General features: G+C 47.6%; 1 protein-coding gene across 3 annotated transcripts; it reads right to left on the minus strand.

The window, feature by feature from the left end:
* Positions 1 to 1712: 1712 nt before the first annotated feature.
* Positions 1713 to 12706, minus strand: ENTR1 (endosome associated trafficking regulator 1). 3 transcript variants are annotated; one of them, XM_081339431.1, is made up of 8 exons: positions 12551 to 12706; positions 10961 to 11085; positions 9143 to 9535; positions 7118 to 7191; positions 6054 to 6165; positions 5734 to 5796; positions 3864 to 4003; positions 1713 to 2306 (listed from the first exon to the last, which is right to left on the minus strand). In XM_081339431.1, the coding sequence occupies exons 1-8, from the start codon at positions 12624 to 12626 to the stop codon at positions 2210 to 2212; spliced, it is 1080 nt and encodes a 359-aa protein (XP_081195557.1). In that variant the 5' UTR covers positions 12627 to 12706; the 3' UTR covers positions 1713 to 2209. The 3 variants fall into 3 exon arrangements, with proteins under 3 accessions (XP_081195557.1, XP_081195556.1, XP_081195555.1); XM_081339430.1 differs by lacking the exon at positions 12551 to 12706 and having other exon boundaries at positions 3864 to 3997; positions 10961 to 11329; XM_081339429.1 differs by lacking the exon at positions 12551 to 12706 and having other exon boundaries at positions 10961 to 11323.
* Between the last annotated feature and the right edge of the window lie 3075 nt (positions 12707 to 15781).

A 15781-nucleotide genomic window follows, 5' to 3' on the forward strand; every position in this document is an offset into this window, starting at 1 on the left:
GAGAGGCTTCCACAAAGAGGAGGGTGGGGTCAACTTAGTTTCAAAGCACCCGAGGGGGGGCAGGAGAAGAAGCAACGAATGGAAAGTAACCAAGGAGAGAAGGAACCTGGAGTTGAGGAGAAACTTCCTGACAGAACAATTAGCCAGTGGAACAGCTTGCCACCAGAAATTGTGGGTTTTCAAGAAGAGACTGGACAGCCCTTTGTCTGAATTTTTTTTTAATTTATATCCCGCCCTTCTCCGAAGACTCAGGGCGGCTTACAATCTAAGAAGCACAAATCAATGTGCTTAGCAATAGCCTTCATTCTATGTATATGCCTGCTTATTAGGGCTTTCGCCCCCCCCCCAAGCGGCATTATTACAAAGTCAGCTTAATTGCCCCCAACAATCTGGGTCCTCATTTTACCTACCTCGGAAGGATGGAAGGCTGAGTCAACCTTGAGCCTGGTGGGACTCGAACCTGCACTAATTGCAGGCAGCTGGTGTTACTTAAGGAGGCATTAGCCCACTGCTCCACCAAATGGTATAGGGCAGGGGTAGGCAACCTCGGCTCTTTTATGACTCGTGGACTTCAACTCCCAGAATTCCTGAGCCAGCTTGGCTGGCTCAGGAATTCTGGGAGTTGGTCCATGAGTCATAAAAGAGCCGAGGTTGCCTACCCCTGGTATAGGGTCTCTTGCTTGAGCAAGGGGTTGGACTAGATGACCACCTGATTCTGAATGGAAGGTGGTTCGCAAACTAAACAAGCACGTTTAGCCACAGCTTGTTCAATCCTGGTTTCTGGAAGGAATTGGAGAACTGTGAAGAAAATGACTTCTGGGCCCAGCACATGGAATAAACTCACACCATATCTAGGATTTAGGCTTGAAATCCTAATTATTTACATTAATGGGATTGGGGAAAGGAAACAGAAATGTCACCGTGAGATCAGAGTATTAAATAGTAGACTAAATGGGAGAAATTACACCCACGTGTAATTTTCTGTAAAAACTATGCGGTGCCAAGATTTGAGAAACACTGAAATGTTTAATGCTGTTTTTCTTGATGAACTTGGGGTCAGTTTTAACAGGTGGCCGAATCCTTCTAGTCAAGTTATTGATGAGATTTCCATCCAGTCTTTCAGAAGTCAAAACACTACACAACATCCCCACAACGAACCTCAACTGGAGCCAGATGGATTGTAAGATTTTAATTAGTATCCTTTAAGAAAATTAGTTCTTAATAGATTTAATTCCAAGATTAACGTCCTTGGCACTACTCAATGGGTGCTGCTTAATTCTTTTTTTATCAAGTTTCTTTCTGTGACTTTAGATAAGAACTCTGCATCATCCACACATCCACAACCTTCAAAATTTACTCCAATTGCAGTAAATCCTTCCTTTAGCTCTGCTAAACCACTACTATGAACTGGAAAAGGGGTGCATTTTATATATATCTCATATTTATGTGGCTGCCCATCTTACAAAAACATGACTCTGGGCAATACATAATAGAAAACCAAATATATAAAGGTACTCGTAAGCATAAAACTATAAAGAATAGATTTACGTGCATTCTCATCACAGGCAGCAGATGGAAACTTCTGCCAAAAAAAGAGGTCACTATAGTATCTAATCCTTCAGAAGAGGCAATCCATCCCTAAAGAGGCATTTGCTTACAGACCTTTTCATGATCAAAAAAAAACGACAATATAAGCCAAACCAAACTCCATATTTGCAGTTTTATTTTAATTTTTTTAAAAATAATACTATTACAAAACCTGGAGAAATTAAAAAGCTTCAAAACTGTATATTCAGAAGGTTAAATCCTGGATACTTTGCTATGCAAAAGCAATAAAAGGTTCCATCGCGCCTGTACAACAGCTGGTTGATAAGAAATGTGATTTCTACTAGGAAGACAGTTTTAATAATAATAACAATATCTCTGGGCTCAGGGACAACACTGACTGGCAGCCAAGTTAAATAAGAAATATATTCCTGACTAGACTTTTAAAGCAATCTCTAAATGAGCAGCCAGCCAGTGAAGTGTGAAAATATTTGGTTATCTTTGCACATTATGAAATAACTTTCCGTTGATCAATCCAGATGTTAATAACTCAAGAGCTGCAACCTTCTTAACAGTCTCAGAAGTTAAAAGATCACAGCACAAAGCCAATGAATAATCCAGCTTCCAATCTTAGTTTTCTCCAAGAATGAGAGGTAATAGATTCTCAGGGGCTTCCTTCTGACGGTATCTCAGATATTTTGTCTAGAGACTTCAGAAGATGCACCACAAGCTGCAATTCTTCTGCACCAGAAACCAGCTGCCTAGAAGGAACACAAGAATGGGATAAACGCCCTGGTGACAGCTATGTTGCTACCTGCAGTGACTCAGGCAGACCCAATTTATTCAACACTATATTCCCGTGGTGGCGAACCTATGGCATGCGTGCCACAAGTGGCATGCAGAGCCCTCTCTGTGGGCACACGTGCCGTCGTCCCGGTCCTAGGCCTTCAGCTGGGTTTTATAAAGCCTTTTCGCTTTGGGCCTCCGCCGCCGTGTGCAAAAAAAAAAGGTTCAATCAATCAATTTCAACTTCTCGTGGGGAAAAAATGGTCTTGCAAAGTTGGAATTGATTGATTGAACTTTTTGGATCCACCCAGTCTGCCGTTACCACCGCAGCCATTTTATTTATTTTATTGTATTTATATACCGCCATGCCCACCCAATGGGCCACACCCACCCAATGGGCCACACTCACCCGGCACCCGATGATACATAAGTGGGTTTTGGGTTGGTTTGGGCACTCGGTCTCTAAAAGGTTCGCCATCACTGCTATATTCTCTTACACCCTGTTTTTTCTGCGGTGGTCCCTAGCACCTGCTATTTTGGAGTGGACAACTCAAATAAAACTTTAAATAGGGTAATTTATCCCCCATTTTTCACCCCCTCTCCGAACCCTAAGCAAACAAGATATCCTATCCCTTGTTTGAGGTCACAAACGTACCCTCTTGGCCTCAGAGGCCCAGCTTCCACGGCACAAGCACACACACACATGCGCAAATGTGAGTCACTACAAGGCTTTCTGCTCTGACCTTGCTTTCCAGCCATTTTGGATTCTTACAAGATTTAAAGTTTGGGAATTCAAGTGTCTGGTTCAGAATAAAGGTTAACAATCTATACACCCCTTTGTAAATAAATGCACCTGAATGATGTTTTAGCACCTGGGTGGCTGAATTCAATAAGCTGAATGCATGGATTGTAAAGCCCACATAATTTTCCTTAGCTATAAACAGTGAAATTTTATCTTATAATCAATATAATTAGTAATTATGCTGTGCAGCTACCACATTGAAGCCAAAGGGCAGAATTTAACCTTGCTACATTTAGTAAGTTGGAAGTGTTTTGAAGATACTTTAAAAAAAAATCAGTAGGAATTAACATACTAGCACCTGGGAAAGGCCTATTTATCACACTATTTCACTATTTAGACTTTAGCAATCTGTTTAAACTCCAGGACCATTTTTTTTTAAAAAGGCATCCACTTTTCATTGGAACAGAAAGGTGATTTATTTATATCCCGTCTTTATAATATTTTTTTAAACAGCTCAAGGCAGGGAACGTGTCTAATTTCTCCTTACAACAACCCTGTGAGGTGGACTGGGCTGGGAAAGGGACTGGGCCAAGCTCATCCAGCTGGCTTTCATGGCTAAGGTGGGACATACTATAAACCCTCAAGTTGGCTAGTTGTATATGCGCCACTGAGTTCTAAGGGGATTTTCTTTGTTTCGGCCCTGATTAAACCAACTGTGGCTTGTTCAACCAAGCTTAGCGCCTTGTTATGAATTCAGCGTTTCCATCGGCTTCATCTACTCGAGACTTACTTGATTGACGATTTAGATCTTGTTATCACAGCAAGAAGATTCTGCAAGGCAACATCTGCATTTTGCTTGACTAGAGCCAGGCTCTCTAGATGGCCAGACTTTAAGGCCTGGTTCTCCAATCTGTAGTTTTCCATCTGAACCTTCATGTAAACAAAGAAGCCTGTATTAGTTGTTGGCTTCCCAAACGTTTTTTTTCCCAGCCCCGTGGTTTTTCAAAGTGTGACGTGAGCAAAGGATGTTTCTGATGGAACATTCAAGGTCCAAGGAAGACCTCCAAGGTTTTCTTCCAAGTAGACCTGTGTAGAGTCAGCTTGCTTCTCTATCTCTTTATTTTAGAAAGCCCTTTTTAAAAAACAATAACAAAAATCAGCATTTAATTACAGGAAAGGTTGCTTTGCACAGCATACCCTTCTACCCCACTGGCTTTTCAAATGGGAACTATCTGTCCTTCCAAGGCCTGTAGAAAGCATGTTTTCCCACCAGCATTGAGTCAAGATCAGCTCAGAACTCACAGACCCACAGCCAGCTAGAACCACAGTTCCAGAAACTGGGGCAGCTGCTTCTTTTAGATCCCTAGCTGGCTTGGGAAGAAACAGGGCGGAGGGGAGCCGTTAGAGCCTGTGTCAAAACCCATTCCTATTTCATTTCATTTCATTTCTATTTCATCCCACCTCTGCTGGGTTTTGCCATGCTTCCAAGGTGGGGGGGGGAGATGTGTCTGCAGGGCTATTTATTTATTATTTATTAGTTGAATTTATATACCGCCCTATTCCCGAAGGACTATTGCGTTCACTTCCTCCCCCTCCTTACAAATGTAATCCCTTATTTTTGTTTATTGGGGCTGTATCCTGTTCCCTGCATTCTCTTCCTCTGAACACTCTTATCTTTTAAACTGTCAATTGAGAACAAAGGAAGAGATAGGGAATCTAACTTCAGTGCCTGGATTTTGTCTACGCTCCCAGAGAAAAGGTGTGAGCTGGAGACGGCTGATATTATCTCCTTGGTTCCTACAACAGACTTAACACTTAGGGATTAGTTATCCCACAAGGTGTGTGTGTGTGTGTGGGGGGGTGTCCCTGTCTTCGGGACACCATAACTTAAATCTCAGATCCTCTTTATTACGCCTGCTCTCTCCTATTCTTCATAAAAAGTTCCAGCTTGGAAGAAATTCTTTCCAAGAGTTCTGCTTTCTTAAGATGTGGCCTTGAAGGAGGTCCTGACAGGCTGTGTGTGTGTGTGTGTGTGTGTGTGTCCAGCTGCGCAGCTGAACCTCACAAGCTCTTTCTGTTCAAGCAGACAACATGCTTCACCGGTGGGACTCTGCACAATCTACTGTGTGTGGAGCCTATCATTCACCTGCTCCAATACAGGCGGTGCCCAAATTACAACCAGTTGCTTAATGAACGTTCAAGTTGATGGTGGCCACAGAATGGGGGCTTTATGCCCCGTAAAGTACCCCTGGCCGTTGTAAATGGTCATTCTGCCCCCCCCACGCCGTGACTGTAGGTCAGGTGCCTTGCAGCCCATCAACTACGACCAGCTGCAGCATTCCTCGGTCACACGAGTATAATTCAGGATGGGTTTTGCCAGTTTCCAGCAAAAAAATAAAATAAAAAATAAAAATAAAAAATGCTATCCGAATGAAAAGACCCACTGAATGACACACTTGGTGGCAGCATTTCCTTAACAACTGCCACAAAAAAAAAATCACAAAAAAACGCTTCCAGTCACATGGGTGGCTTGACTTGTGACCAGATTTCAGGTTCCAATTTCAGTGGCAAGTCGAGGACTCTTTGGGTTTGATCCCAGCCCCCCAAATTCCTTCAGAATCTCTCTGCTGGTTGCACTGGCGCCAGGCCTCGCTCTGTACCTGAAGGTGGGCGTTCTCCTGCTTCAGCTTGAGCACGCTGCTTTCTGCTTTCACGGCCCGTTTCTGGAATAAAAAGCAGAGAAAGGTTTAATTTTTTTGGGTGGGGGCTGCAGACAAAGGCAACCCACAGTTCTTAATCCCACCAGACAGGCGAAAGAGCAGAGGGCTCCCCTGTCATATCTTGGGAGGACGAGAGAAGCACCCGTCCGTCTCGCCGCCCCAGAGTGAGGCAACAGGGTCAGCTACCACCTTACCCAGACCTAACTCGACACCCAGCCTTTCCCAGGAAAGCGCTCGCTGCCACGGCCCCTCCGACCCACCGTCATTAACTGGAGGTTCTCTTCCACTTGCTGCACCATAGCCTCCAACTCGCGGGCCTCCTTCTCCTCTTTCCGTTGGTTCTTCTCCAAAGTCCTTTCCAGGTGCTTTATTCTAGCGGAGAGAAGGAACGGGTCCGACCTGGTTTCTAGCCCGCAGCAACGCCTGGCGAGTTCGGCCCTCCACGGTCTCCCGGGAGCACGTGACGAGCAAGGGTGCCTTTTAAAAGCAGGCTTGCTAACTCGACACGGTAAGTCAGACATGTCAAACACAAGGCCCGGGGGCCAGATCCGGCCCGCGAAGTGGTTTCATGTGGCCCGCGAAGCCATCCTGGAAACAGTGAGGGAACGGCCCCCACTGCCTTGGCCCTGGCCCAGAGACCCTCCTTCTGCCAGAGACCCTCAGATCTGTCCCACTCCTGCCCAGGCCCCCCATAGGCACCCTTGATGCCAACGATGTAGAGCTGGCCACGCCCACCCAGTAGGCCATACGCACTCTAGCCACGCCCACCCAGTAGGCCATACGCACTCTAGCCACGCCCACCCAGTAGGCCACGCCCACCCTGGCCATACCCACCCGACCCTTGAGGGCAACCGCAATGCTGATGCGGCTCTCAATGAAATTGAGTTTGACACCCCTGCGGTAAGTAAACCCTTTGCTGCCTTGTTGGAACCTGGAACTTTTATGTCCCCCCCACCCCCCGAATGAGATAACCTATATAAATAAACAGGTTGCTGAACTTAGAAGGGGCCATTCAATCCTATCCCCTCTTCAGCAAAGAATCATAAAGAAGCCCCCCTTAATCATCACTGTGCAGAAATGGTTCCACCAGGAAGAAGTCTTTTTTCTAACGTCAAACAACCTGCCTTCGTGTGACTGCAGGGCATTTTTCGGTAACCCGCCCTCTGGAACGGCCATATCTTCACAGATATTTAGAACGCTATGGGACCCCTTCTTTTATTTCTCAGCATTAAATGTACTTTCTCACTTGATTCAGGGGGGTTCCAGTCAGAGAACTCCCCAATTCAACGTTTTATTTTTCTACGAATCTTAATTTTACACCCACCTCTCTGCCTGAGAGTCAGAAACAGCTTGAAACTGGCTTAGTGTGCTTCTTAACTTGCAATTATCTTCTTTCAGCTACATAAAAAAAAAGATTCAGACGCTGAAGGATTTCGACAGTCTGGAAAGGAACTGTTCAAAAGTGGCAATTGCATGCATAGGTAACAAGGCAGAAAATCAGTCCAACGTCACAATAAGGACAACTGGCTAAAAAGGTGAAAATATCTTGCCTTTGGCTGGGATACACAAAGAGAATTCTGCCCTTGTGTTTCTCACAAAGCGCTTAGCAAACCTTGCAATGTTTCGAAATCTGTGTGATGCTGCATTGCTATACTCCACACCACAACCAGAAAGGAGGAAAAAAAAACCCACCAAAATTTCCCAGACCACGAAAAGCACGCCCGGGTCACCAGCCGGCCCATTCAGCCACTTGAAAGGAATTACAATGAAGGTTTGTAAGGACAGAATCCCAAGCTTTTCGATAGGAAGGAGATTTTGGCACGCCTCCTGATGATCAAGAGAGAAACTCGATATAAAACAGGAGGAAAGGAAACAGGATTCCCCTCATTTTGGACTCGTGTTTGGAAGTTGGAAAACAAATCGTGGGCACCCTCGCAGGAGAGCCGTTTTTGTAGCATAATTTTGAACAAAAAAAACCTGCCAGGCAGCAACCTCTGTTTTTACTTTTTTTTCCCAAATAGCTGACGGGTCTCTGGTCCAGAAAATTGCAACTGGTCTGCCAAGGTATCCACTGGACATTCAGGAGACTTAATATGGTGGCAGAAAAAAAAAAGCACCAATCAAGGAGAATCTTTGTAGCTCAGGGTTGAAATGAGGGTTGCTTGCTTGCTTGCTTTTCTTGCAGACATTTCATGACCCAACTAGGTAACACCATCAGTGCTAGTAAGGAGTGGAGTCTGCCAGAAAACAAGCTCAGAGACAACCACCAAGGACACCTCAGGAAAAGAGTAGACAGACAGCCCTAGTCCAGCAGGGCCTAAAAGCAATGGTGACAGTAAACCATTTTCTTATCATATATTTTCTTGTTGTTTTATTTAATTGTTCTGTTTTACTTCTTTTTTCATTTCTTCATTTTTCTCGTAAGCCGCCTTAGGGTAGCCCCACAGTGAGATAGGCAGCAAATAAATAAAACTATTATTCAGAGTCGTGTTCTGCTTAAAAGTGCTGGACCGGGCACAGCCAGGTTGAAAGTCACCTTTAACTGACTGGGTATCTCGGAATAAAGAATGGCCTTGAAGGACAAGAGGAAAAGCCGCTATCAATGATCAGAGAAAAGGAACCCAAGTCCAGGGCAGAACAGTAATGCGAGAAAACACCTCAGTCAAGCCTTGTACACAGGAAGCTGAAGTGAGGAGGGGAAGCACATTCGGACTGCAACGTTCTGTTATCAGTGGGTTAGGACGCTGAGCTTGTCGATCAGAAGGTCGGCAGTTTGGCGGGTCGAATCCCGAGCGCCGCGTAACAGAGTGAGCGCCTGTTACTCGTCCCAGCTTCTGCCAACCTAGCAGTTCAAAAGCACATAAAAATGCAAGTAGAAAAATAGGTACCACTCCGGTGGGAAGGTAACAGCGTTCCGTGCGCCTCTGGCGTCTAGTCATTCCAGCCACATGACCACGGAGACGTCCTCGGACAAGCGCTGGCTCTTCGGCTTTGAAACGGAAATGAGCACCGGCCCCTAGAGTCGGAAACGACTAGCACGCGTGTGCGGAGGAACCTTTGCCTTTTTAATAAAAGTAAATTTAGGCCTATATGGCATTGGCTTCTTAAGTCTGACCTACCCTACAGCGCTGATGGTATCTTTAGACCAATTGTTTTCTTGATAGCTCAACCTACTTCACAAGACTGTTGCTGTGGAGGCAAACGTGAAGGGGAGAATGCGTGTTACCTTGGAAGGAAGGAAGGAGGGATACAGAAGGAGCAAAATCACATTTGCTAGGAATTTGGCCTTGTTGTCTTGGAGAAGTCAGGAGAGAGAAGAGCCTCCCAAGAGAGAGATATCAACACTCACTTCTTGGTAACGGAGCTGCAACAGTCGGCAGAAGCCATCTTCTGGGGACGTCCCATCGCTTGGCGAACTTTGCTCCCCTTTCCCAAGACAGCTGCAGGAGATGTGGTCATTTCTTCCCAGCTGCTCTGGGGAGAAAGTCTGCAGGTCGGAGAGGTTGCAAGAGAAGGAGTTTAAAGGGCTGCCGCTAAGTGAGGCGCTGGGGGCTCTGGCCAGGTGAGCTTCCTCGACGGCCGAGGGCCGATACGAGCCACTCCAGTCGTCTTCATCGTCTTGCAGCAAGGAGTCCAAAGCCGTTGGGTCTTCAAAAAATGGCTCTCGCATGTCCTTGTTCAACCCCAGCGACTCGGCCAAGAAGGCGCTCTCCTCCAGCAGGAAGCAGGACCTCAGCGACCCCTGCAAGCGAAGCAATAAGGTTGGGATTTTGACCATCTCGCGCCTTCCCTACGCTGAGCCCAAAGGGCCTTCCTGCACCGAACTGACAGGCAGAAGCTGTAGCTTTCCAAAAATCCCCTTAAGGGCCACAACAGCTCATTTATTAACAACAAGGAATTGAGTCACAGGTCTTCCATAAACCAGGGGTAGGCAACCTTGGCTCTTTTATGACTGGTAGACTTCAACTCCCAGAATTCCTGAGCCAGCATGGGGAAACTATGGCCCCTTCATGACTGGTGGACTTCAATTCCCAGAATTCCTGAGCCAACTCCTTACAGAGAACAGCTGCTCTATGACAGCACATTAATCAACAGAGAAAACTGGCTACTATTCATATTGTGATACTGTGGTGTTTTTTTTCAGGGGGTCTCTCCTGCCCTTCTACAGCAGCCAGAGGCAGGCAATTCAGTGGACCTGCTGGCTTTCTCTCTCTAGGAAAGCGGTGCCCAAATCAATTTTCCATTGATTAGTTTTTTTAATTGATTGATCAGCGTTCAAGACTTCCCTCTCCCCAAATTCATCGCCGACTCTAAACCTCCAGCAAAATCCTTCCAGCTTATTTTTATTTATTTTATTGAATTTATATACTGCCCTTTCCCGACGGACTCAGGGTGGTTTACAGGGTACTTAAAACATTGATACAAAAATTAAAAACAATTAAAAAGATTAAATTTAATCCCTGAAAAAATATAAAAAACCCCAATTAAAAAACTCTCAGCCTGGGCTGGAAAGCTCGAAGAGCCAGGTCTTCAGGTCCTGGCGAAATGAAAGAAGGTCGGGGGCGGTCCTAAGCTCTGCGGGCAGCTGGTTCCAGAGGGCAGGCGCACCCACAGAAAAGGCCCTCCCCCTGGGTGTTACCCGCCGGCAATCTTTAACCGCCGGCACCCTGAGAAGGCCCTCCCTGTGGGAGCACACTGGACGAAGGGAACTTAATGCTGGCAGCAGGTGTTCCCTCAGATATCCCGGACCCAAGCCATTTAGGGCTTTATAGGTCATCACCAGCACCTTGAATCTCACCCGGAGGGCAACCGGAAGCCAATGCAGCTCGCGGAGTAGAGGTGTTACATGGGAGTGTCGGGAAACCCCCATCACAACTCGCGCGGCCGCATTCTGCACCAGCTGAAGCCTCTGAGTGGTCCTCAAGGGCAGCCCCATGTTGCAGTAGTCTAAATGGGAGGTCACGAGCGCATGAGTGACTGTGCGTAGAGCATCTCGGTCCAGGTAGGGGTGCAACTGGCGCACCAGGCGAACCTGGGCAAAAGCCCCCCCCCCGGTGAATTGCTCTGAGGGAGGTGGCATCAGGGTGGAGGGTGCCTGGAGAGGGAAAAGCCCACCCACCCCTTTTCCTGCCCCCCCAACCCCCCCAACCCCCTTCCATCCTCTCACCTCGGGGCTGCTGGTCTCGGGGCTCCCATGCGAGGAGGCCGTGGCCGCCTTCTGCTCCTGGCTCTTCACAAAGGCCTTGAAGGAGAAGGGGTTGGTTGCCTCCCCCGGGCTGCTGGGCAGCCCACCTGCCAGAGGAGAGAAAACAAGTGAAAAACGACAGGAGGACCTCTCCATTTCCCTCTTCCCCCCCCTCACCCACCTGGCCATTTGGCCCTCCATTAACTGGGTTTGGCAATTTACCAGTCCTTAAAAGTCAAGGCGGGGAAACGCCTCCCCCTTCTTGCAGGCCAAAATATAAACAAATACTCTGCACGTGCTCAGAGGCACTTTCCTTCTCGGCTCTATTGCAGTAAACAGGGACTGCATCACACACACAGACACACCGAGACACACACACACACACACACAGAGCGCAGTTGAAGGCCACCACCTGTTGTCTGTCTGCCTGTCTCTCTCTCACACACACAAAGAAACACAGCAGTTGGCTCAGCCAATCTCAATGTTTACATGGTTTTACTTTCACAATAAAGGTTCATTCTTTCTTTGAAGGCCACCAGCAATCCCAGCGACACACCACCCTACGGCCTCTGGGTGGGAATCATGGGACCTGGAACCCTGGGGGGGCGGCGTTTTAGAGAGACGCCAGCCTCCCCAGCCAGCCCATCACTCTCCGCCTGGAGAGAGAGAGAGAGAGCAGTTGAAGGTTACTACCAGAAAACGGGGACTGTTGTCTGTCACAGACACACACACACACACACAAAGCAGTTGAAGGCCACCACCAGAAAACAGGGACTGTCTCTCTCTCTCTCTCTCTCTCTCTCACACACACACACACACACACACACACACACACACACACGGAAAGACAGACACACACACACAGTTGAAGGCCACCACCAGAAAAGTGGGACTGCGTCAAACACACACACACAGGCACACAGAGAGAGAGAGAGCAGTTGAAGGCCACCACCAGAAAACGGGGTCTCTCTCTCTCTCACACACACACACACACAAGGTTGAAGGCCGCCACCAGAAAACGGGGACTGTCTCTCTCTCTCTCTCTCTCTCACACACACACACACACACACACACACAAGGTTGAAGGCCGCCACCAGAAAACGGGGACTGTCTCTCTCTCTCTCTCACACACACACACACACACACACACAAAAAGTTGAAGGCCACCACCAGAAAACGGGGACTGTTGTCACACACAAACAAGCAAAGACACACACAAACAAAGAGCAGTTGGCTCAGCCAATCTCCATCTTTACATGGTTGTCCTTTGACAGTAAAGGTTCATTCATTCTTTCTTTGAAGGCCACCACCGATCCCAGCGACACACCACCCTACGGCCTCTGGGTGGGAATCATGGGACCTGGAACCCTGGGAAGGGGGCGGTGTTTCAGAGAGACGCCGGCCTCCCCGGCCAGCCCGTCGCTCCCCGCCTGCCGAGCGAGCCTGCGCTGCAGCGGGCCGCTTTGGGGAGAGAAAGAGGCAGAGTCCCGCAGGATCTCACTGCCCGCCCAGCCGGCCAGCGAAGACTCTGCACGTGCTCAGAGGCAATGGGCCCCCGCGGGCCTTTCTCACCGGCGAGGCCTGCCCAGGCAGGCTCCGGGCTTTCCCCGAGGACGGCGCCGGGAGGCAGGGCGCTGTGCCCGGCCATGGGCCGCGGGAGACGGCCGAGACTCTCCCGCCCCGCCAGAGGAGCGGACTTCCGGGAGCGCCTGGGCGGGGCCTCGGATCCACGCCCCCCGAAGCACAGAGCTACTCAACGGGAAGAGTCGCCCACGGAGAAGCTTCCCTTTCTCAGCACTGAACTTAATTAGAATCGGGATGGAGCTGCGAAGGGACCCTGGAGGTCTTCTAGTCCATCCCCCTGCTCAAGCAGCACTGGCGGTATCATTTTAGACAAGTGGCTGCCCAGCATTTTCTTAAAAACCTTTATTGGATAGGGCAGGGGTCTTCAAACTTGGCCCTTTTTTTACTTGTGGACTTCAACTCCCAGAATTTCTCAGCCAGCATGCCTGGCTGAGGAATTCTGGGAGTTGAAGTCCACAAGTCATAAAAGGGCCAAGTTTGAAGACCCCTGGGATAGGGCTTGATCCCCAAGTCTGTCAAGATGCTTCTGAGGTTTGAGCCCAGGGGTAGGCAACCCTGGCTGGTTCATGACTCGTGGACTTCAACTCCCAGCATTCCTGAGCCAGCCATGCTGAGGGGAAAGGGAGAGGTCTCCAAGCAGAGCCATGCTGGCTGAGGAATTCTGGGAGTTGAAGTCCACGAGTCATGACGGAGGGGGGGCCATAGTTCCCCCATGCTGGCTCAGGAATTCTGGGAGTTGAAGTCCTCAGAGTCATGAAGGGGCCATATTATTCCACTGTCAACTATGTTTTCGGAAAAGTTCCTGTTTGGACAATCTTGTCTTCAAGAGTTCTTCTTTCCTAAGAAGTGGATTGGGGTGGGTTCTGACACTTAGTAAGGCCAGACCAGGAAGGCTGCATTCAATTTTGCTCACCATATTGCAAAAAAGATGTTGTGCCAGGAAGAGCAACTAGGATGATGAAGAGCCTAGAGTAGGGGTCTTCAAACTTGGCCCTTTGATGACTTGTGGACTTCAACTCCCAGAATTCCTCAGCCAGCATGCCTGACTGAGGAATTCTGGGAGTTGAAGTCCACAAATCATAAAAGAGCCAAGTTTGAAGACCCCTGGCCTAGAGACTAAACATATGAAGAAGAGCTTTGGGAACTGGGTATGGCTAGTGTAGACGTAAGAAGGACTAGGGGTGACATAATAGCACTGTTCCAGTATCTGACAATCAGTGGAACAGCTTGCCTTCAGAGGTTGTGGATGCTTCATCACTAGATGTTTTTCAGAACAGACTGAACACCCACTTGTTTCAAATTATACAGGGCCCCCTGATTGAGCAATCGGTTGGACTTGATCAGGGGCAGGCAACCTTGGCTATTTATGACTTGTGGATCTCAATACCCAGAATTCCTGAACCAGCCATGCTGGCTCAGGAATTCTGGGAGTTGAAGTCCACAAGTCATAAAAGGACCAAGTTTGAAGACCCCTGGTCTGAATCCAAGCCCGCAGTTTCATCAAAATGGCCAACTGAGGAATTCTGGGGGTTGAAGTCCACGAGTCACGAAGAGGCCATGGTTGCCTACCCATATTTCTCCTACCTTTGTGTCCTCTGCAAATAGGATGAGCTCCCCTTCTCTCTCCGTTGTCCAGATCATTTATGAAGATGTTGGACAGCACCGGCCCCAAGACTGAACCTCCATCAATACAGAGCTCCAGACATGCTGAGTGCAGCTGGTCAGCCAATTCTGAATCTATCTGGGGGCGATACTGCCTACCCTATATGGCAGGGGTCTTCAAACCTGGCCTTTTTATGACTTCTGGACTTCAACTCCCAGAATTCCTCAGCCAGCATGCTTGGTTGCGGAATTCTGGAAGTTGAACTCCACAAGTCAGAAAAGGGCTAGGTTTGAAGACCCCTGCTATATGGGAATATCTTACCAAGGAGAAGGTTGTGGTCTATTTAATTAAATGTCTTGCTAAAGTTCAAATATACCATGTCTATTTTGCTGATTTGCTAATTTAGTTACTTTATCAAAAAAAGCCATAAGGTTTGTCTGCCATGATCTCTTTTTAATAAACCCATGCTGGCTTCTAGTGATGTTTTATTTATTTCTAGATGCTCACAAATCCTCTGCTTATCTTTGCTAGGATTTTTCCAGGTCTCGATATTAAAATCCTGAATCCATTTCCCCCCCTTTCTGTAGGTTGCAACCACATCAGTTCTTTTCCAGTCCTCTGGTATTTCCCCTGTGTAACATAGCATACATTCAGTAGCTCCAGAATTATATCTGCCAGGTCCTTCAAAATTCTGGGACAAAAACCATCTTGCTCGGTTGTCAGAATCCATTTATATTTCATTTCTAACTCCCTAGAAATGAGGGTGCATTGTAGCCATGTGCATATACGTCCAGGAAACTCACACAGACAGAAGAACATTGGGCCATGTGGGAAAGGGAGGCGTGTGCTGTGAGGTGGTCATTACTTACATGGCGCCATTTCCTTGAAGGAAATAAAATCCCCTTCCAGGTCTGGACAGACCACAAAACTTTGGAAGCACTAAAAATACCCAGGAAACTCACTCCTAAGCAAGCCCGCTGGTCCCAACATTTTCACTGATTTTGTTTCACTCTCACTTACCGGGGGGGGGGGGGGGACATTTTTGGCGGATGCATTATCTCGCATGCCCCAATGTAACAGCACATGGACCACTGACTCTAAACCACTTATGCCTGAACAACTGGCTGCACCAGTCACCAACAGGACCCAAGCTAAAATGAAGCCGTGGGTGGATAGCCAAACTGGAACAGAATTCCGAAAGTCTTTGCAAAGTGATGAATGGTTCCAGAAAAATAGACATGTGTGCACAATCAAAGATGGACTTCCTTGTGTCAAGTTTTCGACGTATGAGCTTTTCAAGTGACTCTGAGGCATTGTTTACCTTAAAAGTCCTTTATTAGCCTAATAGACCGGCAAATGCTTGCTCGAAGGAAGCTGGAATCTGAAATCTCCGCCCCCTTGCACAATATATTAAAACACAATTCTCCACCTTTCTATTTTTGTCATTAGTCATATTCTCCAATTAATTTAAAAAAATTAGTTTCTCTTCCATTAGACAACCCGCCAAATTCTTATCTTCTTTCATTTCAGACAGCCTTGAGATAATCTTCCTCCTCCCTCCTCCCAACCTTAAACTCAATCTCTTAAAGCAATACACAAGTTTAACGTATGAAATA

Source organism: Vipera berus (genome assembly GCF_964194415.1).
Source record: "Vipera berus genome assembly, chromosome: 15".
In the NCBI taxonomy this organism is placed as follows: domain Eukaryota; kingdom Metazoa; phylum Chordata; class Lepidosauria; order Squamata; family Viperidae; genus Vipera; species Vipera berus.